Raw genomic sequence first — 26,129 nt, forward strand, 5'->3', positions numbered from 1 at the left:
CCTGGATCCAGCTGCCCACCCACCATCAGTTTTTTGGTTTCCTGTTTTTATAAAAAAAAAAAAAATCCTTTTTCCTGTCACATCTGCGGGAGGATAGTTCCGGGTTAGGGGCTGGTCCAGTGTGATGGCGTTTGGTGGGAACACACTAGTAGGGTGTGGTGGCTTCTGTGACAGGCCAAGGCACCTTGGGGGCATAAGTCCTGTGAAGTTAGAGGTGCTAATTCAGTGCTATTAATACCTCCTGCTCTGGGCTGGTGCAGTGCGAGTGGTGAAAATTAGGAAGATTGTGGGTTATGCCTCTGCACCAGACCTATCAGCTAGTTAATGTTGCCAGGGTTGTGGGATTCCCAAATTTGTGGAAATGTTTAATAAGAGGCTGCTGCGGCCATTTTACCCAAGTCACAGGCAGTCATGTGTTTATTTCAAGGATATTAGTTATACTGGTATGACCAATAATCCCTCTAACTTATCATGAGTAGAGCCGAATGTTTTGATTGTCAGAAATCAAATTTGTGATGAATTTTAAGAAATTTGCAGGTCCCAGCCAATGCAAACAATTTGTGATTTGATTGATTCATTCAAATCCCCCAAAAATGCTGCCTGCATTTTACACATTGCACGAGATTACATTAGCCACAGAAGGCTCAAAAGACTTCAGTTACCTCAACACATGGTATGGTTCATACAATCAGGACAGAAAATCACAGGCAGTATAAAAGCTGAGGCAGGGAATGCAGCAGACATTTTAGAGTGATTTAGAATAGTGAGAGAACAACAACACTCACAGCTCAGCAGCAGAGATCAGAAGAGAAAACTCTAAACTATTGGATTAATCCTCCAGACAGTAACATGTTATGCAATTGGAGCTCTCAAGGCAACGAGAGTAGTATTGTGTAAAAAGAACAGAAATTCAAATGACACGTGGGAGAGATATGAGAGGAACCAGCAGAAGCAGTGTCATACTCTGTGTGATCAACCAATGAGATGGGGAGCTGGTATCTGTCCTGCTACATTTACTTTACTATTACACAGGGTTTTGTTCATTTTTATTGTACTAGAAAGCAGATGCAAGTCATAACAATAAAATCTGTAATATGTGTCAGTCAGAGCAGGGGAGCTTGCTAGAAGTTCACATCTGAACATGTCACAGCATGAATACTGTGCAGTATTGTAGGAGCTATTGTAGGAACCCTTTTTTAGGCTGAAAAGTGCCCCTCCCGGCTTATACTCGAGTAATTGTCCCAGGGATCAGAGGGGGATCAGCAGGAGTGGCGGCTGTCACATCATACTCACCCTCCCGGCGCAGTCTCTGCATCTCCCTGCTTCTCAGATGGTCTCTGGTGCCTGCAGCTCTTCCTGTGTTCAGTGGTCACGTAGTACCGCTCATTAAAGTGATGAATATGGACGCGACTCCACTCCCATAGGCGTGGCATGCATATTCATTACTTTAATGAGCAGTACCATGTGACCACTGAACACAGGAATAAGCTGTCGGTTCAGAGAAGCAAGAACTTGCAGAGAGACCGTGCCAGGATGGGGTGAGTAGAACGGGGGAGGGAGCCATGCGATATTCACCTTTTCCCGTTCCACCGAGGTGAGTATGTCATTTTTTTTTTATTATCGCAGCAGCAGCATATGGGGCATATTATGGGGCCATCAACCTTTATGGAGCAACATATGGGGCATATTATTCTATGGAGCATGTTATGGGGGCCATCAACCTTTATGGAGCAACATATGGGGCATATTATTCTATGGAGCATCCTATGGGGCCATCAACTTTTATGGAGCAGCACATGGGGCATATTATGCTATGGAGCATGTTATGGGGGCCATCAACCTTTATGGATCGGCATATGGGGCATATTATTCTATGGAGCATCTTATGAGGCCATTATTAACCTTTGTGCAGCATTATATGGGGCAAATTTTTGTATGGAGCATCTTATGGCATCCATCATAAATTTTATGGAGCATTATATGGGGCGTATTTTGTATGGAGCATCTTATGGGGCTAATGATTCAATATGGATATTCAAAAACATTTAACGTACCGATTACTCAATCAATTTTACTTTTATTGGTATCTATTTTTATTTCTTAACCCCTTCACCCCCGGAGCTTTTTCCGTTTTTCCGTTTTCGTTTTTCGCTCCCCTCCTTCCCAGAGCCATAACTTTTTTATTTTTCCGTCAATTTGGCCATGTGAGGGCTTATTTTTTGCGGGACGAGTTGTACTTTTGAACGACATCATTGGTTTTAGCATGTCGTGTACTAGAAAACGGGAAAAAAATTCCAAGTGCAGTGAAATTGCAAAAAAAGTGCAATCCCACACTTGTTTTTTGCTTGCCTATTTTGCTAGGTTCACTAAATGCTAAAACTGACCTGCCATTATGATTCTCCAGGTCATTACGAGTTCATAGACACCTAACATGACTAGGTTATTTTTCACCTAAGTGGTGAAAAAAAATTCCAAACTTTGCAAAAAACAAAACAAAACAAAATTGCGCCATTTTCCGATACTCGTAGCGTCTCCATTTTTCGTGATCTGGGGTCGGGTGAGGGCTTATTTTTTGCGTGCCGAGCTGGCGTTTTTAATGATAGCATTTTGGTGTAGATACGTTCTTTTGATCGCCCGTTATTGCATTTTAATGCAATGTCGTGGCGACCAAAAAAACGTAAATCTGGCGTTTCGAATTTTTTTCTCATTACGCCATTTAGCGATCAGGTTAATGCTTTTTTTTATTTGATAGATCGGGCGATTCTGAACGCGGCGATACCAAATATGTGTAGATTTTTTTTTTTTTTTATTGATTTATTTTGATTGGGGCGAAAGGGGGGTGATTTAAACTTTTATGTTTTTTTTATTTTTTTCACATTTTTAAAAACTTTTTTTTTTTACTTTTGCCATGCTTCTATAGCCTCCATGGGAGGCTAGAAGCAGGCACAGCCCGATCGGCTCTGCTACATAACAGCGATCATCAGATCGCTGTTATGTAGCTAAAATGCAGGTGTGCTGTGAGCGCCGACCACAGGGGGGCGCTCACAGCCACCGGCAATCAGTAACCATAGAGGTCTCAAGGACCTCTATGGTTACAATGGAGGAGCATCGCCGACCCCCGATCATGTGACAGGGGTCGGCGATGCGCTCATATCCGGCCGCACGGCCGGATGCGGTAGTTAAATGCCGCTGTCTGCGTTTGACAGCGGCATTTAACTAGTTAATAGCGGCGGGTGATCGCGATTTCACCCGCCGCTATTGCGCGCACATGTCAGCTGTAAAAAACAGCTGACATGTCGCGACTTTGATGTGCGCTCACCGCCGGAGCGCACATCAAAGCGGGGGTCCCGACATGTGACGTACTATACCGTCACATGTCGGGAAGGGGTTAAATTTACCGGTAGCTGCTCCATTTCCCACCCTAGGCTTATACTCGAGTCAATACGTTTTCCCAGTTTTTTGAGGCAAAACTCGGGGGGTCTAAGCTTATACTTGGGTCGGCTTATATTCGAGTATATATGGTAATTGAATTTTGTTAAAAAAGTAGAAAACATTCTGAAAACTAAAAACATGTAGACATTTAACTGCATGCATCTATTTTTTCACACTTGTGTTACTAGTCCAATATGACAACATATGAGCCGCACCTTGGCTGCTTCCACATTGTCTTTTTACCTAACTAGCAGAACTTGTTACGTCGAGGGTTTTCTTAACAGGAAATGGTGAGTTTTCTCTGAGCACCATCTCCTATTTACATCAGCCCTGTCCTTCCTTTCACTCTCTGCAGACTAGGATAGAGAGTGGAGGGGCCACAGGTCTCTATAGCACTTAATCTCCTATTACATACGATTCCCCTGATGATTATGCTAGAATGAAACGCGTTGGACATTGGGACACCACCTGAGGGAGCACGCAAGGCATGTTTAGCACAGGGGTAGTTGTGGACTGCCCTTGTCAGGGCGGGAGTCTGGGGAATAGGCCATTGCTAGCCCCATAAGGACCGACAGGGTATTGTCTGTTCCACAAATTGACTGAGGATCAATCTACAAAACAAGATTTACTACCCCCCTCCATACGGTCATCTGAGGGTGAGAAGGTTTCCTTTTATTTTCTGCTCGCCATGGATTTCTCTGTATTTGACCATTACTGGCAGTGACATCATGCTGCCATATATGTTATACTACTCTGCTTCCATGCAGACAGGATTATACTGCCGTGTCTTTGGGGACTAGGCTCAATCTATCGGAGCACAGGTTTTTGCCTCATGAAGGTATTTCTTGTATTCTTGTAGATTCTTATCCCGGCTACTGCAGGTTGAATCCTTTTTATCCTGGGTAGGTTTTTTCCTCGGTTTTTGTGTCACTGACCATCATCAACCGTGATTAACACCCAGGGCGGCGTCAGCACCCGGCTTACCCGGGCAAGTGCCGGGGCCCTGACGAGACAGGGGGGCCCACTCACACAGTCATAGATCCATCTGGCCGCTTTAACCCTTTCTACCCTTTCAATTTGAGCTGGCACAAGCATCTTCTCACTGTCAGTGCAGGGCCAGGCACGTAGGGGTTAAGTACACAGCCAGCGTGACATTGTGGGCGGAGAGAGCACTTCTCTGCTCAGTGCTGAACTTAGCAGGCACAGGCAGATTCCGGAGGAGACGGAGTTCCTACCAGCACCTGAGTGAGTGCAATGCAATGCAATGCTATATCTCTGTATGTTCTGACAGTGTGGGTGATCTGGGGCGGCCATGGGCTGGGCGGCTGCAGCTGATATATATATATATATATATATATATATATATATATATATATATATACTACCCAGCCCAGCTCAGGCCCCCAGCACAGCCTGTATAGATACAGTGTATATAATATATATATACAGGACACATGCTGGGGGCCTGGGCTGGGCGGCTGTTGAAGTATATACACTGCACAGTACCTCTCCTCCTGTATATACACACTGCACAGTACCTCTCCCCTGTATATATACACTGCACAGTACCCCTCCTCCTGTATATATATACACTGCACAGTACCACTCCTCCTCTCCTGTATATATACACTGCACAGTACCGCTCCTCCTGTCCTGTATATATACACTGCACAGTACCACTCCTCCTGTATATATACACTGCACAGTACCACTCCTCCTGTCCTGTATATATACACTGCACAGTACCACTCCTCCTGTATATATATACACTGCACAGTACCGCTCCTCCTGTCCTGTATATATACACTGCACAGTACCACTCCTCCTGTCCTGTATATATACACTGCACAGTACCACTCCTCCTGTCCTGTATATATACACTGCACAGTACCACTCCTCCTGTCCTGTATATATACACTGCACAGTACCACTCCTCCTGTCCTGTATATATACACTGCACAGTACCACTCCTCCTGTCCTGTATATATACACTGCACAGTACCGCTCCTCCTGTCCTGTATATATACACTGCACAGTACCACTCCTCCTGTCCTGTATATATACACTGCACAGTACCGCTCCTCCTGTCCTGTATATATACACTGCACAGTACCGCTCCTCCTGTATATATACACTGCACAGTACCACTCCTCCTGTCCTGTATATATACACTGCACAGTACCGCTCCTCCTGTCCTGTATATATACACTGCACAGTACCGCTCCTCCTGTATATATACACTGCACAGTACCACTCCTCCTGTCCTGTATATATACACTGCACAGTACCACTCCTCCTGTCCTGTATATATACACTGCACAGTACCGCTCCTCCTGTCCTGTATATATACACTGCACAGTACCACTCCTCCTGTATATATACACCGCACAGTACCACTCCTCCTGTCCTGTGTATATACTGTACAGTACCGCTCCTCCTGTCCTGTATATATACACTGCACAGTACCACTCCTCCTGTATATATACACCGCACAGTACCACTCCTCCTGTCCTGTATATATACACTGCACAGTACCGCTCCTCCTGTCCTGTATATATACACTGCACAGTACCGCTCCTCCTGTCCTGTATATATACACTGCACAGTACCACTCCTCCTGTCCTGTATATATACACTGCACAGTGCCACTCCTCCTGTCCTGTATATATACACTGCACAGTACCACTCCTCCTGTCCTGTATATATACACTGCACAGTACCTCTCCCCTGTATATATACACCGCACAGTACCACTCCTCCTGTATATATACACTGCACAGTACCACTCCTCCTGTCCTGTATATATACACTGCACAGTACCGCTCCTCCTGTCCTGTATATATACACTGCACAGTACCACTCCTCCTGTCCTGTATATATACACTGCACAGTACCGCTCCTCCTGTCCTGTATATATACACTGCACAGTACCACTCCTCCTGTCCTGTATATATACACTGCACAGTACCACTCCTCCTGTCCTGTATATATACACTGCACAGTACCGCTCCTCCTGTCCTGTATATATATACACCGCACAGTACCACCTGTCCTGTATATATACACTGCACAGTACCACTCCTCCTGTATATATACACCGCACAGTACCACTCCTCCTGTATATATACACTGCACAGTACCGCTCCTCCTGTCCTGTATATATACACCGCACAGTACCATTCCTCCTGTATATATACACCGCACAGTACCACTCCTCCTGTATATATACACCGCACAGTACCACTCCTCCTGTCCTGTATATATACACTGCACAGTATCATTCCTCCTGTCCTGTATATATACACCGCACAGTACCACTCCTCCTGTATATATACACTGCACAGTACCGCTCCTCCTGTCCTGTATATATACACTGCACAGTACCACTCCTCCTGTATATATACACTGCACAGTACCGCTCCTCCTGTCCTGTATATATACACCGCACAGTACCACTCCTCCTGTATATATACACCGCACAGTACCACTCCTCCTGTATATATACACTGCACAGTACCACTCCTCCTGTCCTGTATATATACACTGCACAGTACCACTCCTCCTGTATATATACACCGCACAGTACCACTCCTCCTGTATATATACACTGCACAGTACCACTCCTCCTGTCCTGTATATATACACTGCACAGTACCACTCCTCCTGTCCTGTATATATACACTGCACAGTATCACTCCTCCTGTCCTGTATATATACACCGCACAGTACCACTCCTCCTGTATATATACACCGCACAGTACCACTCCTCCTGTATATATACACTGCACAGTACCACTCCTCCTGTCCTGTATATATACACTGCACAGTACCGCTCCTCCTGTATATATACACCGCACAGTACCACTCCTCCTGTATATATACACTGCACAGTACCACTCCTCCTGTCCTGTATATATACACTGCACAGTACCACTCCTCCTGTCCTGTATATATACACTGCACAGTACCACTCCTCCTGTATATATACACCGCACAGTACCACTCCTCCTGTATATATACACTGCACAGTACCACTCCTCCTGTCCTGTATATATACACTGCACAGTACCACTCCTCCTGTCCTGTATATATACACTGCACAGTATCACTCCTCCTGTCCTGTATATATACACCGCACAGTACCACTCCTCCTGTATATATACACCGCACAGTACCACTCCTCCTGTCCTGTATATATACACTGCACAGTATCACTCCTCCTGTCCTGTATATATACACCGCACAGTACCACTCCTCCTGTATATATACACTGCACAGTACCACTCCTCCTGTCCTGTATATATACACTGCACAGTACCACCCCTCCTGTCCTGTATATATACACCGCACAGTACCACTCCTCCTGTATATATACACTGCACAGTACCGCTCCTCCTGTCCTGCATGTATACACTGCACAGTACCACTCCTCCTGTCCTGCATATATACACTGCACAGTACCACTCCTCCTGTCCTGTATATATATATATACTGCACAGTACCACTCCTCCTGTATATATACACTGCACAGTACCACTCCTCCTGTATATATACACTGCACAGTACCACTCCTCCTGTATATATATATACTGCACAGTACCACTCCTCCTGTATATATATATACTGCACAGTACCACTCCTCCTGTCCTGCATATATACACTGCACAGTACCACTCCTCCTGTCCTGCATATATACACTGCACAGTACCACTCCTCCTGTCCTGTATATATATACTGCACAGTACCACTCCTCCTGTCCTGTATATATACACTGCACAGTACCGCTCCTCCTGTATATATACACTGCACAGTACCACTCCTCCTGTATATATACACTGCATAGTGCCGCTCCTCCTGTCCTGTATATATACACTGCACAGTACACTCCTCCTGTATATATACACTGCACAGTACCACTCCTCCTGTATATATACACTGCACAGTACCGCACCTCCTGTCCTGTATATATGCACTGCACAGTACACTCCTCCTGTATATATACACTGCACAGTACCACTCCTCCTGTATATATACACTGCACAGTACCACTCCTCCTGTCCTGTATATATACACTGCACAGTACCACTCCTCCTGTCCTGTATATATACACTGCACAGTACCGCTCCTCCTGTATATATACACTGCACAGTACCACTCCTCCTGTATATATACACTGCACAGTACCACTCCTCCTGTCCTGTATATATACACTGCACAGTACCGCTCCTCCTGTCCTGTATATATACACTGCACAGTACACTCCTCCTGTATATATACACTGCACAGTACCACTCCTCCTGTCCTGTATATATACACTGCACAGTACCACTCCTCCTGTATATATACACTGCACAGTACCACTCCTCCTGTCCTGTATATATACACTGCACAGTACCACTCCTCCTGTCCTGTATATATACACTGCACAGTACCGCTCCTCCTGTATATATACACTGCACAGTACCACTCCTCCTGTATATATACACTGCACAGTACCACTCCTCCTGTATATATACACTGCACAGTACCACTCCTCCTGTCCTGTATATATACACTGCACAGTACCACTCCTCCTGTCCTGTATATATACACTGCACAGTACCACTCCTCCTGTCCTGTATATATACACTGCACAGTACCGCTCCTCCTGTATATATACACTGCACAGTACCACTCCTCCTGTATATATACACTGCACAGTACCACTCCTGCTGTCCTGTATATATACACTGCACAGTACCGCTCCTCCTGTCCTGTATATATACACTGCACAGTACCACTCCTGCTGTCCTGTATATATACACTGCACAGTACCGCTCCTCCTGTCCTGTATATATACACTGCACAGTACCACTCCTCCTGTATATATACACTGCACAGTACCGCTCCTCCTGCCCTGTATATATACACTGCACAGTACCACCACTCCTGTCCTGTATATATACACTGCACAGTACCACTCCTCCTGTCCTGTATATATACACTGCACAGTACCGCTCCTCCTGTCCTGTATATATACACTGCACAGTACCACTCCTCCTGTATATATACACTGCACAGTACCACTCCTGCTGTCCTGTATATATACACTGCACAGTACCGCTCCTCCTGTATATATACACTGCACAGTACCGCTCCTGCTGTCCTGTATATATACACTGCACAGTACCACTCCTCCTGTCCTGTATATACACTGCACAGTACCCCTCCTCCTGTGTATATACACTGCACAGTACCACTCCTCCTGTCCTGTATATATACACTGCACAGTACCGCTCCTCCTGTCCTGTATATATACACTGCACAGTACCACTCCTGCTGTCCTGCATATATACACTGCACAGTACCGCTCCTCCTGCCCTGTATATATACACTGCACAGTACCACTCCTCCTGTCCTGTATATATATACACTGCACAGTACCGCTCCTCCTGTTATGTATATATACACTGCACAGTACCACTCCTCCTGTATATACACTGCACAGTACCACTCCTCCTGTCCTGTATATATACACTGCACAGTACCGCTCCTCCTGTTCTGTATATATACACTGCACAGTACCGCTCCTCCTGTCCTGCATATATACACTGCACAGTACCACTCCTCCTGTATATATACACTGCACAGTACCACTCCTCCTGTATATATACACTGCACAGTACCGCTCCTCCTGTCCTGTATATATACACTGCACAGTACCACTCCTCCTGTATATATACACTGCACAGTACCACTCCTCCTGTATATATACACTGCACAGTACCGCTCCTCCTGTCCTGTATATATACACTGCACAGTACCACTCCTCCTGTATATATACACTGCACAGTACCACTCCTGTTCTGTATATATACACTGCACAGTACCACTCCTCCTGTCCTGTATATATACACTGCACAGTACCACTCCTCCTGTATATATACACTGCACAGTACCGCTCCTCCTGTATATATACACTGCACAGTACCGCTCCTCCTGCCCTGTATATATACACTGCACAGTACCACTCCTCCTGTCCTGTATATATACACTGCACAGTACCGCTCCTCCTGTATATATACACTGCACAGTACCGCTCCTCCTGCCCTGTATATATACACTGCACAGTACCACCACTCCTGTCCTGTATATATACACTGCACAGTACCGCTCCTCCTGTATATATACACTGCACAGTACCACTTCTCCTGTATATATACACTGCACAGTACCACTCCTGCTGTCCTGTATATATACACTGCACAGTACCACCACTCCTGTCCTGTATATATACACTGCAGAATTTACAATAGCTATCACTCATGTAAGAAGTGAAATCTGGCATTGTACTATACCTATATTTCTCTGCTGTATCTGGGCATCATGAGTCGTGGTATGGGTTAAAGGGGTGGGGGGGGGGGGGCACTGAGACTCTTTCGCCCGGGGCCCTCAAAAACCTGGAGCCGGCCCTGTTAACACCACACCTTTTTGCACATTAATAGGTGGCACTTATTGTTTCTACATTTTAGTAGGTACATTACAAGCGCTAGAGCTTGCCGAATAAACAGGGACCCGATCAAGTTCGCTCATCTATACTCTCCATCCCTATAACCATCACTTGGGCTCCTACATTCTCGATCTTGCTTTTATCATTATTTTCTGTTTTTTGGGGGGTTTATGATTTTCATTTTGGATTTGTTCTGTCAGACTAAAACAGAAATACAGGCAATGAATTACAAAGTAAAGAAGTTATGTAGATGAATTATATGTAAAATATATGAGTTTACATACAGAATTCACATTGATGGTAACGGGAATGACCGAGGCTGTATATGATCACATATAGAATATAACGCTTCTCACCTCTGCGTGTTTCCATGTTATAGACTGGGTGTTCATGTGAAGCTCTTGGCCACTGACCGCCCATGGGGTAAAATGTCCTACTTCGATATTCTGTACATCAATATGACCGGGATTATCAGTAAATATCCAGTTTGTTATCTTATATGAATGGACAGCTTCCCCTAGTTCATTGAAGTAATATGTAGGCTTCATTGGATCCGGTGAAGTCTTCGTCATTTGGAGGAAGCGCTGTAGCTTCCGTGTGTATTGTAGAAATCTGGTTGTGGAATTTTCTTCTTGATATTTGTCTTTTACAAATAAGAGCATTTCATGTAGAGCTTTAGCCAGAACTTCTACTGCATAATATAATCTCGGAGAAAACCCTGATGAGAGGTAATTCCTTACACTTGGCACAGTAAACTCAACCGAACCATTATAATCGTCCACAGTCCAATTGACTGAAATGAAGGAATCTTTATCTCCATTCTCTGATATCGAAACTAATATTTTCAAAAATTCCTTATCTTGGGTTATAATGGGAATTTTCCTGTAGTTTTTCACAATGTCTTCCACACCAGGAAAAGGTTGTGATGAAATGTCCACTACTAGACTTCCATTCAATACTGGAAAGTCTTCATCATTAATGATGTAACTGGAGACCCAGAATGGTGGAAAGATGAAAGTTTTGTCAATAAACAGAGAAGCGAAGTGCTCTATTACATTTACCTCATAAGAGAAGGTCCCACAAACGATGATGATATTGACTTTTGAATTGTTAAAATCTGGTAAATTATCATACAAATCTATACTGCTTTTAAGTTTTATGGTGAAGGCCACACAGATCCCATGTTCTCTCATGTACTTTGTTAGTATCAGCAGTTCATTCTCTCCATTATCATCATCTGAGACTAAAATCCCAACCCAGGTCCAGCCAAAATGCTTCAACAGTTTGGTGATTGCCATATTGTGGATGTGGTGATTTTGTGTTGTCCGGAAAACATGTGGATAGAGGCGTCTATCAGATAAGGAGCGATCGGTGGATCCATAACTGATCTGCAAAACACAAAAAAACATTTTGGGGTGACTGATTAATGTGCTGGAAAAACATCTTCATAAGTCGCAATTTGTTTTAGCAAAAAGGCAGTTTGTAGTGATCATCAAATCTTTCTGAAATGGAACAATGGTAAGAAACATTATTCCATTCACAATTACATGTTTATAGTGCAAAATAAAGAAAAAAATATATATAATGTATATACAGTGGGTACGGAAAGTATTCAGACGCCTTTACATTTTTCACTCTTTGTTTCATTGCAGCCATTTGGTGAATACAGTAAAGTTCATTTTTCTCATTAACCCCTTCACCCCCAAGGGTGGTTTGCACGTTATGGACCGGGCCAATTTTTACAATTCTGACCACTGTCCATTTATGAGGTTATAACTCTGGAACGCTTCAACAGATCCCGGTGATTCTGACACTGTTTTCTCGTGACATATTGTACTTCATGATAGTGGTAAAATTTCTTTGATATTACCTGCGTTTATTTGTGAAAAAAAGGGAAATTTGGCGAAAATTTTGAAAATTTTGCAATTTTCCAACTTTGAATTTTTATGCAATTAAATCACAGTGATATGTCACACAAAATACTTAATAAGTAACATTTACCACATGTCTACTTTACATCAGCACAATTTTGGAACCAAAATTTTTTTTGTTAGGGAGTTATAAGGGTTAAAATTTGACCAGCAATTTCTCATTTTCACAACACCATTTTTTTTTAGGGACCACATCTCATTTGAAGTCATTTTGAGGGATCTATATGATAGAAAATACCCACGTGTGACACCATTCTAAAAACTGCACCCCTCAAAGTGCTCAAAACCACATTCAAGAAGTTTATTAACCCTTTAGGTGTTTCACAGGAATTTTTGGAATGTTTAAATAAAAATGAGCATTTAACTTTTGTTTCACACAAAATTTACTTCAGCTCCAATTTGTTTTATTTTACCAAGGGTAACAGGAGAAAATGGACCACAAAAGATGTTGTACAATTTGTCCTGAGTATGCCGATACCCCATATGAGGGGGTAAACCACTGTTTTGGCGCATGACAGAGCTCGGAAGCGAAGGAGCGCCATTTTACTTTTCAATGCAAAATTGACTGGAATTGAGATGGGACGCCATGTTGCGTTCGGAGAGCCCCTGATATGCCTAAACATTGAAACCCCCCACAAGTGACACCATTTTGGAAAGTAGACCCCCTAAGGAGCTTATCTAGAGGTGTGGTGAGCACTTTGACTCACCAAGTGCTTCACAGAAGTTTATAATGCAGAAACGTAAAAATAAAAAATCATATTTTTTCACAAAAATGATCTTTTCGCCCCCAATTTTTAATTTTCCCAAGGGTAAGAGAAGAAATTGGACCCCAAAAGTTGTTGTACAATTTGTCCTGAGTACGCTAATACCCCATATGTGGGGGTAAACCACTGTTTGGGCGCATAGGAGAGCTCGGAAGGGAAGGAGCGCCGTTTGACTTTTCAATGCAAAATTGACAGGAATTGAGGTGGGACGCCATGTTGCATTTGGAGAGCCACTAATGTGCCTAAACATTGAAACCCCCCACAAATGACACCATTTTGGAAAGTAGACCCCCTAAGGAACTTATCTAGAGGTGTGGTGAGCACTTTGACCCACCAAGTGCTTCACAGAAGTTTATAATGCAGAACCGTAAAAATAAAAAATCATATTTTTTCACAAAAATTATCTTTTCACCCCCAATTTTTTATTTTCCCAAGGGTAAGAGAAGAAATCGGACCCCAAAAGTTGTTGTACAATTTGTCCTGAGTACGCTGATACCCCATATGTGGGGGTAAACCACTGTTTGGGCGCATAGGAGAGCTCGGAAGGGAAGGAGCGCCGTTTGACTTTTCAATGCAAAATTGACAGGAATTGAGGTGGGACGCCATGTTGTGTTTGGAGAGCCACTGATGTGCTTAAACATTGAAACCCCCCACAAGTGACACCATTTTGGAAAGTAGACCCCCTAAGGAGCTTATCTAGAGGTGTAGTGAGCACTTTGACCCACCAACTGCTTCACAGAAGTTTATAATGCAGAGCCGTAAAAATAAAACAAACATTTTTTTCCCACAAAAATTATTTTTTAGCCCCCAGTTTTGTATTTTCCCGAGGGTAACAGGAGAAATTGGACCCCAAAAGTTGTTGTCCAATTTGTCCTGAGTACGCTGATACCCCATATGTGGGGGGGAACCACTGTTTGGGCGCATGGGAGGGCTCGGAAGGGATGGAGCACCATTTTGAATGCAGACTTAGATTGAATGGTCTGCAGGCGTCACATTGCGTTTGCAGAGCCCTAATGTACCTAAACAGTAAAAAAAAAACACAAGTGACACCATTTTGGAAAGTAGACCCCCTAAGGAACTCATCTAGATGTGTTGTGAGAGCTTTGAACCCCCAATTGTTTCACTACAGTTTATAATGCAGAGCCATGCAAATAAAAAATATTTTTTTTCCACAAAAATTATTTTTTAGCCCCCAGTTTTGTATTTTCCCGAGGGTAACAGGAGAAATTGGACCCCAGAAGTTGTTGTCCAATTTGTCCTGAGTACTCTGATACCCCATATGTGGGGGGGAACCACTGTTTGGGCGCATGGGAGGGCTCGGAAGGGATGGAGCGCCATTTTGAATGCAGACTAAGATGGAATGGTCTGCAGGCGTCACATTGCGTTTGCAGAGCCCTAATGTACCTAAACAGTAAAAAAGAAACAAAAGTGACACCATTTTGGAAAGTAGACCCCCTAAAGAACTCATGTAGATGTGTTGTGAGAGCTTTGAACCCCCAATTGTTTCACTACAGTTTATAACGCAGAGCCATGCAAATAAAAAATATTTTTTTTCCACAAAACTTATTTTTTAGCCCACAGTTTTGTATTTTCCCGAGGGTAACAGGAGAAATTGGACCCCAAAAGTTGTTGTCCAATTTGTCCTGAGTACGCTGATACCCCATATGTGGGGGGAACCACTGTTTGGGCGCATGGGAGGGATTGGAAGGGATGGAGCGCCATTTTGAATGCAGACTTAGATGGAATGGTCTGCAGGCGTCACATTGCGTTTGCAGAGCCCTAATGTACCTAAACAGTAAAAAAAAAACACAAGTGACACCATTTTGGAAAGTAGACCCCCTAAGAAACTCATCTAGATGTGTTGTGAGAGTTTTGAAGCCTCAAGTGTTTCACTACAGTTTATAACGCAGAGCCGTAAAAATAAAAAATAAAAAAATTCCCCCCCAAATTATTTTTTAGCCCCCAGTTTTGTATTTTCCCAAGGGTAACAGGAGAAATTGGACCCCAAAAGTTGTTCTCCAATGTGCTCTGAGTACGCTGAAACCCCATATGTTGGGGTAAACCCCTGTTTGGGTGCACGGGAAAGCTCGGAAGGGAAGGAGCACTGTTTTACTTTTTCAACGCAGAATTGGCTGAAATTGAGATCGGACGCCATGTCGCATTTGGAGAGCCCCTGATGTGCCTAAACAGTGGAAACCCCCCAATTATAACTGAAACCCTAATCCAAACACACCCCTAACCCTAATCCCAACGGTAACCCTAACCACACCTCTAACCCAGACACACCCCTAACCCTAATCCCATCCCTATTCCCAACCGTAGATGTAATCCAAACCCTAACCCTAACTTTAGCCCCAACCCTAACCCTAACTTTAGCCCCAACCCTAACTGTAGCCTTAACCCTAGCCCTAACCCTAGCCCTAACCCTAGCCCCAACCCTAACCCTAGCCCTAACCCTAGCCCTAACCCTAGCCCTAACCCTAGCCCCAACCTTAGCCCCAACCCTAGCCCTAACCCTAGCCCTAACCCTAGCCCTAACCCTAGCCCTAACCCTAACCCTAGCCCTAACCCTAGCCCTAACCCTAATGGTAAAATGGAAATAAATACATTTTTTAAATTTTTTTATTTTTCCCTAACTAAGGGGGTGATGAAGGGGGGTTTGATTTACTTTTATAGCGGGTTTTTTAGCTGATTTTTATGATTGGCAGCCGTCACACACTGAAAGAAGCTTTTTATTGCAAAAAATATTTTTTGCGTTACCACATTTTGAGAGCTATAATTTTTCCATATTTGAGTCCACAGAGTCATGTGAGGTCTTGTTTTTTGCGGAACGAGTTGCCGTTTTTATTGGTAACATGCTCGGGCACGGGAGATTTTTTGATCGCTTTTTATTCCGATTTTTGTGAGGCAGAATGACCAAAAACCAGCTATTCATGAATTTCTTTTGGGGGAGGCGTTTATACCGTTCCGTGTTTGGTAAAATTGATAAAGCAGTTTTATTCTTTGGGTCAGTACGATTACATCGATACCTCATTTCTATCATTTTTTTATGTTTTGGCGCTTTTATACGATAAAAACTATGTTATAGAAAAAATAATTATTTTGGCATCGCTTTATTCTGAGGACTATAACTTTTTTAGTTTTTCGCTGATGATGCTATATTGTGGCTCGATTTTTGCGGGACAAGATGATGTTTTCAGCGGTACCATGGATATTTATATCCATCTTTTTGATCGCGTGTTATTCTACTTTTTGTTTGGCGGAATGAGAATAAAGCGTTGTTTTTTGCCTCGTTTTTTTTTTTTTTTTTTTTTACGGTGTTCACTGAAGGGGTTAACTAGTAATATAGTTTTATAGGTGGGGTCGTTATGGACGCGGCGACACTAAATATGTGTACTTTTATTGTTTGATTTTTTTTATTTAGATAAAGGAATGTATTTATGGGAATAATATATATATTTTTTTCTTTATTTAGGAATTTTTTTTTTTATTTTTTTTTTTGCACATGTGGGAATTTTTTTTAAAACTTTTTTACTTTGTCCCAGGGGGGGACATTACAGATCGTTGATCTGACAGTGTGCACAGCACTCTGTCAGATCACCGATCTCACTTACAGCCGTGCAGGCTTACAGACACCTGCACGGCACCCGGAAGTAATCCCTGCAGGACCCGGATGCAGCCCCGTGGCCATTTTGGATCCGGGGCCTGCAGGGATAGGAGGTAGGAGACCCTTGCAGCAACGCGATCACATCGCGTTGCTCCGGGGGTCTCAGGGAAGCACGCAGGGAGCCCCCTCCCTGCGCGGTGCTTCCCTGTACCGCCGACACACCGCGATCATGTTTGATCACGGTGTGCCGGGGGTTAATGTGCCGGGGGCGGTCCGTGACCGCTCCTGGCACATAGTGCCGGATGTCAGCTGTGATAGGCAGCTGACACCCAGCCGCGATCGGCCGCGCTCCCCCCGTGAGCGCGGCCAATCGTGCTGGACGTACTATTCTGTCCTTGGGAAGTAGGGCCCACCCCACATGGACGGAATAGTACATCCAATGACAGAAAGGGGTTAATGTCCACTCTGCACCCCATCTTGACTGAAAAAAACAGAAATGTAGAAATTTTTTCAAATTTAATACAAAAGAAAAACTGAAATATCACCTGGTCATAAGTATTCAGACCCTTTGCTCAGACTCTCATATTTAAGTCCCATGCTGTCCATTCCCTTGTGATCCTCCTTGAGATGGTCCTACTCCTTCATTGGAGGTCAGGTGTGTGTAATTAAACTGCTGGACTTGATTTGGGAAGGCGCACACCTGTCTACATAAGACCTCACAGCTCACAGTGCATGTCAGACCAAATGAGGATCATGAGGTCAAAGGAACTGGCCAAGGAGCTCAGAGACAGAATTGTGGCAAGGCACAGATCTGGCCAAGGTTACAACAGAATTTCTGCAGTACTCAAGGTTCCTAAGAGCACAGTGGCCTCCATAATCCTTAAATGGAAGAAGTTTGTGATCACCAGAAGTCTTCCTAGACCTGGCCGTCCAGCCAAACTGAGCAATCGTGGGAAGAGCCTTGCTGAGAGAGGTAAAGAAGAAACCCAAGATCACTGTGGCTGAGCTCCAGAGATGCAGTAGGGAGATGGGAGAAAGTTCCACAAAGTCAACTATCACTGCAGCCTCCACCAGTCAGGTCTTTATGGCAGAGTGGCCCGACAGAAGCCTCTCCTCAGTGCAAGACATATGAAAGCCGCATAGAGTTTGTTAAAAAACACATGAAGGACTCCCAAACTATGAGAAATAAGATTCTCTGGTCTGATGAGATGAAGATAGACCTTTTTGGTGATAATTCTAAGCGATATGTCTGGAGAAAACCAGGCACTGCTCATCACCTGCCCAATACAATCCCAACAGTGAAACATGGTGGTGGCAGCATCATGCTATGGGGGTGTTTTTCAGCTGCAGGGACAGGACGACTGGTTGCCATTGAAGGAAACATGAATGCGGCCAAGTACAGAGATATCCTGGATGAAAACCTCTTCCAGAGTGCTCTGGACATCAGACTTGGCCGAAGGTTCACCTTCCAACAAGACAGTGACCCTAAGCACACAGCTAAAATAACAAAGGAGCGGCTTCAGAACAACTCTGTGACCATTCTTGGCTGGCCCAGCCAGAGCCCTGACCTAAACCAAATGGAGCATCTCTGGAGAGACCTGAAAATGGCGTCCACCAACGTTCACCATCCAACCTGACGGAACTGGAGAGGATCTGCAAGGAAGAACGGCCGAGGATCCCCAAATCCGGGGGTGAAAAACTTGTATCATTCCCAAGGAGACTCATGGCTGTACTAGTTCAAAAGGTGCTTCTACTTCTACTGAGCAAAAGGTCTGAAGACTTATGGCCATGGGAGATTTCAGTTTTTCTTTTTTTATCACATTTGAAAACATTTCTGTTTTTTTCAGTCAAGATGGGGTGCAGAATGTACATTACTGAGAAAAAAAATGAACTTTTCTCAATTTACTAAATGGCTGCAATGAAACAAAGAGTGAAAAATGTAAAGGGGTCTGAATACTTTCCGCATCCACTGTGTGTATGTATCAAGCCACTCCCACTCCACATAGCCCCACCCACTCAGCAGACAGTATCACACAGGATAAGATTAGATACACAACTCAGCAGACAGTATCACATAGGATAGCCTGCATATCACAGCCTGCATAAACTCTTTCTAAAACCTGGAGCACCTATTCTGCTGTTGAGAAATTTAGATCCACCAAAGCTGTGTGATGGAACAAGACTCTTGATTAAGAACCTGTTTAGACATGTAAGTGAAGCAACCATTTTGACAGGATGTGCCAAAGGAGAGGACATTTTCAGTCCAAGAATTCTGCTCCTTCCATCTTATTTGCCATTTGATTTTAAACACTTCCAGTTTTCCAGTTCGACTGGCATTTGCAAAGTCCATTAACAAGGCTCAAGGACAGTCCTTGAAAGTAGTAGGGATCAATTTGCAATCTCCATGCTTTTCTCATGGTCAACTTTACGTGGCCTGTTCAAGAGTTGGAACTGCCAAAAATCTGTTCATCTTTACACCAGAAAGAAAAAAACAAAAATGTTCTTTGTCAAAAGGCTCTTGAATGAGTTGAAAATAAAATACTATCAATATTTGGGTGATCAATTAGATAATTTGTGTTGCAAATCTGTAGTTTTGAATAAATGATGCGAAATATGCATGTAATGTGCAATATAATCATTATAATTTGTTGTAGCTAACCAAAGTAACTATGCCCAGGCAACACCGGCTTCTTCAGCTACGATATATATATATAATATCTATATCTATATCTATATATATATATATATATATATATATCTATATCTATATCTATCTATCTATCTATCTATCTATCTATCTATCTATCTATCTATATATATATATATATATATATATATATATATATATATTCAGTACAGACCAAATGTTTGGACACACCTTCTCATTTAAAGATTTTTCTGTATGCAACGCCGGCCTCTTCAGCCACTATCTATATATATAAGAGGCACCGTGATTACTCGCTAATCCCGCCCTCTGCACAGTAGCTCCACCCCCCACCACATCACCACACATAATCCCGCCCCCACCCCATTACCACACACAATCCTGCCCTCCCACCACATCACCACACATAATCCCCCCCACCACATTACCTCACATAATCCCGTCCCCCACCCCATTACCACACACAATCCCGCCCCCACATTACCACAAAATCCCACCCCCCATCACATTATCACAAACAATCCCGCCCCCCACCATATTACCACACACAATCCTGCTCCCACCACATAACCACACATAATCCCGCCCCCACCCCATTACCACACACAATCCCGACCCCACCACATTACCACACATAATCCCGCCCCCCACCCCATTACCACACACAATCCCACCCCCACCACATTACCACACAATCCCGCCCCATCACATTATCACAAACAATCCCGCCCCCCACCATATTACCACACACAATCCTGCCCCCAACACATAACCACACATAATCCCGCCCCCACCCCATTACCACACACAATCCCGCCCCCACCACATTACCACACAATCCCGCCCCCCACCACATTACCACACACAATCCCGCCCCCACCACATTATCACACACAATCCCGCCCCCCACCACATCACCACACATAATCCTGCTCCCCACCACATTACCACACACAAGCCCGCCCCCACCACATTATCACACACAATCCCACCCCCCACCACATCACCACATATAATGCCGCCCCCCACCACATCACCACATATAATCCCGCCCCCCACCCCATTACCACACACAATCCCACCACAATACCACACACAATCTTGCCCCCCACCACATTACCACACACAATCCCGCCCCCACCACATAACCACACACAATCCCGCCCCCCACCACATTACCACACACAATTCCGCCCCCCACCACTTTACCACACACAATCCTGCCCCCACTGTTATGATCTGGTGACCTTGGAGCCGCATGGACTTTCTCTGGAGTAGGTGGAACCTATACTGACCGCAATCCCTAAACTGACACCGCAACTAGAAGTAGCCGTGGGGTGTACCTAACACATCATAGACACCTCGACACGGCCGGAGGACTAAATACCCTTATAGATGGAAATGGGAATTCTATCTTGCCTCAGAGCAGTACCCCAAAGGATAGGCAGCCCCCCACAAATATTGACTGTGAGTATAAGAGGAAAGACACACACAGGCAGAAAAACAGGATTTAGCAAAAGAGGCCACTCTAGCTAAATAGAAAAGGATAGGACAGAATACTAAGCGGTCAGTATTAAAATCCTAAAAATATCCACAGCAGATAATACAAAAACTCCACCATCTAACTAAAGACATGGAACGTATATCTGCATCTCCAGAGAATCCAACTAGACTGAATAAATCAAAACACAGTCAAAGCTGGACTAAGAAAAACAATGAATAGTACTGAATTGAAAAGCACACTGCATGTGTGCTGAGAAACAAAACCAGACACTTATCTTTGCTGATTTTGGCAGCAGGGCAGGGGAACCAAACAGAGATGCAAAACCTCCAAGAACAATGGACAACTGGCAATGACTAATGAATCCTGCAGACCTAAATAGCCCAGTCAGAGCTGCAATCAGCAGAGACACCTGCCCAGGATTGCAATCCAGGGACAACTGCATTACCACCAACAACCACTAGAGGGAACCCAAGAGCAGAATTCACAACAGTACCCCCCCCTTGAGGAGGGGGCACCGAACCCTCACCAGAGCCCCAGGTCGATCAGGCCGCGCCAGATGAAAGGCACGGACCAAATCAGCAGCATAGACATCAGAGGCAAAAACCCAAGAATTATCCTCCTGGCCATAACCCTTCCATTTGACAAGGTACTGAAGCCTCCTCCTCGAAAAGCGAGAATCCAAAATCTTCTCAACCACATACTCCAACTCCTCATCAACCAACACAGGGGCCGGAGGATCAACAGAGGGAACAACGGGCACCACATATTTCCGCAATAAAGATCTATGGAAGACATTATGGATAGCAAACGAGGCCGGAAGGGCCAATCGAAAAGACACCGGATTAATAATCTCAGAAATCCTATAAGGACCAATAAACCTGGGCTTAAACTTAGGGGAAGAAACCTGCATAGGAACATGATGGGAAGAGAGCCAGACCTGATCCCATCAACACACCGACGACGGTTAGCAAAACGTTGAGCCTCCTCCTGAGACAACACCAAATTGTCCACCACATGAGCCCAAATCTGCTGCAACCTGTCCACCACAGAATCCACACCGGGACAGTCAGAAGGCTCAACCTGCCCTGAAGAAAAACGAGGATGAAAATTACAAAAGAAGGGCGAAACCAAAGTAGCCGAACTAGCCCGATTAATAAGGGCAAACTCGGCCAATGGCAAGAAAGCCACACAATCATCCTGATCAGCAGACACAAAGCATCTCAAATAAGTTTCCAAAGTCTGATTAGTTCGCTTGGTCTGGCCATTTGTCTGAGGATGGAATGCGGAAGAAAAAGACAAATCAATGCCCAGCCAAGCACAAAAGGCCCGCCAAAACCTAGAAACAAACTGGGAACCTCTGTCGGACACAATAGTCTCCGGAATACCATGCAAACGAACCACATGCTGAAAAAACAACGGAACCAAATCAGAAGAGGAAGGCAATTTAGGCAAAGGCACCAAATGAACCATCTTAGAGAACCGGTTACAAACAACCTAGATAACCGACATCCTCTGAGAAACCGGAAGATCAGAAATAAAATCCATAGAAATATGCGTCCAGGGCCTCTCAGGGACCGGCAAAGGCAAAAGCAACCCACTAGCACGGGAACAACAAGGCTTGGCCTGCGCACAAGTCCCACAGGACTGCACAAAAGAACGCACATCACGTGACAAGGAAGGCCACCAAAAGGACCTACCACCCAAATCTCTGGTACCAAAAATACCAGGATGGCCAGCCAACACAGAACAATGAACCTCAGAAATCACTCTACTAGTCCATCTATCAGGAACAAACAATTTCCCCACTGGACAGCGGTCAGGCTTGTCAGCCTGAAATTCCTGAAGAACCTGTCGTAAATCAGGAGAAATGGCAGAAAAGACCACCCCCTCCTTCAGAATGCCGACCGGTTCAAGGACCTCAGGAGAATCAGGCAAAAAACTCCTAGAGAGGGCATCAGCCTTGATATTCTTAGAACCTGGAAGATATGAGACCACGAAATCAAAACGGGAAAAAAACAAGGACCATCGAGCCTGTCTAGGATTCAGCCGTCTGGCAGACTCGAGATAAATCAGATTTTTATGATCGGTCCAGACCACAATATGGTGCTTAGCTCCCTCAAGCCAATGTCGCCACTCCTCAAACGCCCACTTCATAGCCAACAACTCCCGATTGCCGACATCATAATTGCGTTCAGCAGGCGAAAACTTACGGGAAAAGAAGGCACACGGTTTCATCAAGGAACCAACAGGATCCCTCTGAGACAAAACGACCCCTGCCCCAATCTCAGAAGCGTTAACCTCAACCTGAAACGGAAGTGAAACATCCGGTTGACGCAACACCGGGGCAGAAGTAAATCGGCGTTTAAGCTCCTGAAAGGCAGAGACAGCCGCAGAGGACCAATTCGTCACATCAGCGCCTTTCTTCGTCAAATCGGTCAAGGGTTTAACCACACTGGAGAAGTTAGCAATGAAACGGCGATAAAAATTAGCAAAGCCCCAAAATTTCTGAAGGCTCTTCACGGATGTGGGTTTAATCCAATCATGAATGGCCTGAACCTTAACCGGATTTATCTCCATAGATGAGGGAGAAAAAATGAAGCCCAAAAAAGAAACCTTCTGCACTCCAAAGAGTCACTTGAAATACCATCCTGAGCTGACCTGTTCCACATGAGACTCCCAATCATCGGAAAAAATCAAAATGTCATCCAAATATACAATCATGAATTTATCAAGATAAGTCCGAAAGATATCATGCATGAAGGACTGAAAAACAGATGGAGCATTAGAGAGCCCGAATGGCATCACAAGGTATTCAAAATAGCCCTCGGGCGTATTAAACGCAGTTTTCCATTCATCACCCTGCTTAATACGAACAAGATTATATGCCCCCCGAAGATCAATCTTCGTAAACCAACTAGCCCCCTTAATCCTAGCAAAAAAATTGGAAAGCAGAGGTAAAGGGTATTGAAACTTGACCGTGATCTTATTCAAGAGGCAATAATCAATACAGGGTCTGAAGGAGCCATCCTTCTTGGCAAAAAAAAAAATACCGCTCCCAACGGTGAAGAAGATGGCCGAATATGCCCTTTCTCCAAAGACTCCTTAACATAACTCCGCATGGCGGTATGTTCAGGCACAGACAGGTTGAAAAGTCGGCCCTTAGGAAACTTACAACCAGGAATCAAGTCAATCGCACAATCACAGTCCCTATGCGGTGGAAGGGAACTGGACTTGGGCTCATCGAATACATCCTGGAAATCAGACAAAAACTCTGGAATTTCAGAAGAGGAAGAAGAGGAGATTGACATCAAAGGAACATCATTATGAACCCCCTGGCAACCCCAACTAGTCACAGACATAGACTTCCAATCCAACACAGGATTATGTACCTGCAACCATGGAAAACCCAGCACGATAGCATCATGCAAATTATGCAACACCAGAAAACGACAATCTTCCTGATGGGCTGGCGCCATGCACATGGTCACCTGGGCCAAAACTGGGGCTTATTTTTAGCCAAAGGTGTAGCATCAATGCCCCTTAAAGGAATAGGGTTCTACAAAGACTGCAAGGGGAAACCACAACGCCTGGCAAACTCAAAGTCCTTCACCCCTGGAGCTTTTTCCGTTTTTTCATTTTCGTTTTTCGCTACCCTCCTTCCCAGAGCCATAACTTTTTTCTTTTTCTGTCAATATGGCCATGTGAGGGCTTATTTTTTGTGGGACGAGATGTACTTTTGAACGATACCATTGGTTTTACCATGTCGTGTAACAGAAAACGGGAAAAAAATTCCAAGTGTGATGAAATTGCAAAAAAAGTGCAATCTCACACTTGGTTTTTGTTTGGCTTTTTTGCTACGTTCACCAAATGCTAAAACTGACCTGCCATTATGATTCTCCAGGTCATTACGAGTTCATACACACCTAACATGTCTAGGTTATTTTTTATCTAAGTGGTGAAAAAAAATTCCAAAGTTTGCTAAAAAAAAAAAAAAAAAAATTGCGCGATTTTCCGATACCCGTAGCGTCACCAATTTTCATGATCTGGGGTCAGGTGAGGGATTATTTTTTGGGTGCCGAGCTGGCGTTTTTAATGATACCATTTTAGTGTAGATACGTTCTTTTGATCGCCCGTTATTACATTTTAATGCAATGTCGCGGCGACCAAAAAACGTAATTTTGGCGTTTTGATTTTTTTTCTCGCTACCCCATTTAGCGGTCTTGTTAATCCTTTGTTTTTCTTGATAGTTTGGGCGATTCTGAACGCGGCGATACCAAATATGTGTAGGTTTGACTTTTTTTTTAATTATTTTATTTTGATTGGGGCGAAAGGGGGGTGATTTGAACTTTTATATTTTTTTTATTTTTTTTATATTTTTAAACACTTTTTTTTCTTAATTTTGGCATGCTTCAATAGCCTCCATAGGAGGCTAGAAGCATGCACAACTCGATCGGCTCTGCTACATAGAGGTGAAAAACAGATCACCTCTATGTAGCAGAAATAGTCGTGTACTTTGAGCGCCGACCACAGGGTGGCGCTCAAAGCATTCGGCCATCAACAACCATAGAGGTCTCAAGGAGACCTCTGGTTGTTATGGCGATGCACTGCTGACCCCCGATCATGTGACGGGGGTCAACAGTGCGAGTATGTCCGGCCGCGCGGCCGGGAGCGCTAGTTAAATGCTACTGTCAGCGCTTGACAGCGGCATTTAACTAGTTAATGGGCGCGGGCGGATCG

The 26,129-nt window shown here is 44.2% G+C and overlaps 1 protein-coding gene across 1 annotated transcript in view; it reads right to left on the reverse strand.

Annotated features, from left to right (window-relative positions):
- The window catches only part of LOC143801209 (vomeronasal type-2 receptor 26-like), a 256,081-nt gene that overhangs the window by 48,935 nt on the left and 181,017 nt on the right, over window positions 1-26,129 (reverse strand). Inside the window, exon 3 of the mRNA XM_077281234.1 lies at window positions 11,278-12,309. Within this exon, the coding sequence (XP_077137349.1) occupies window positions 11,278-12,309 (1,032 nt within the window). The remainder of the gene's footprint in view (window positions 1-11,277; window positions 12,310-26,129) is intronic.

This window comes from Ranitomeya variabilis, chromosome 1, assembly GCF_051348905.1.
Source record: "Ranitomeya variabilis isolate aRanVar5 chromosome 1, aRanVar5.hap1, whole genome shotgun sequence".
In the NCBI taxonomy this organism is placed as follows: domain Eukaryota; kingdom Metazoa; phylum Chordata; class Amphibia; order Anura; family Dendrobatidae; genus Ranitomeya; species Ranitomeya variabilis.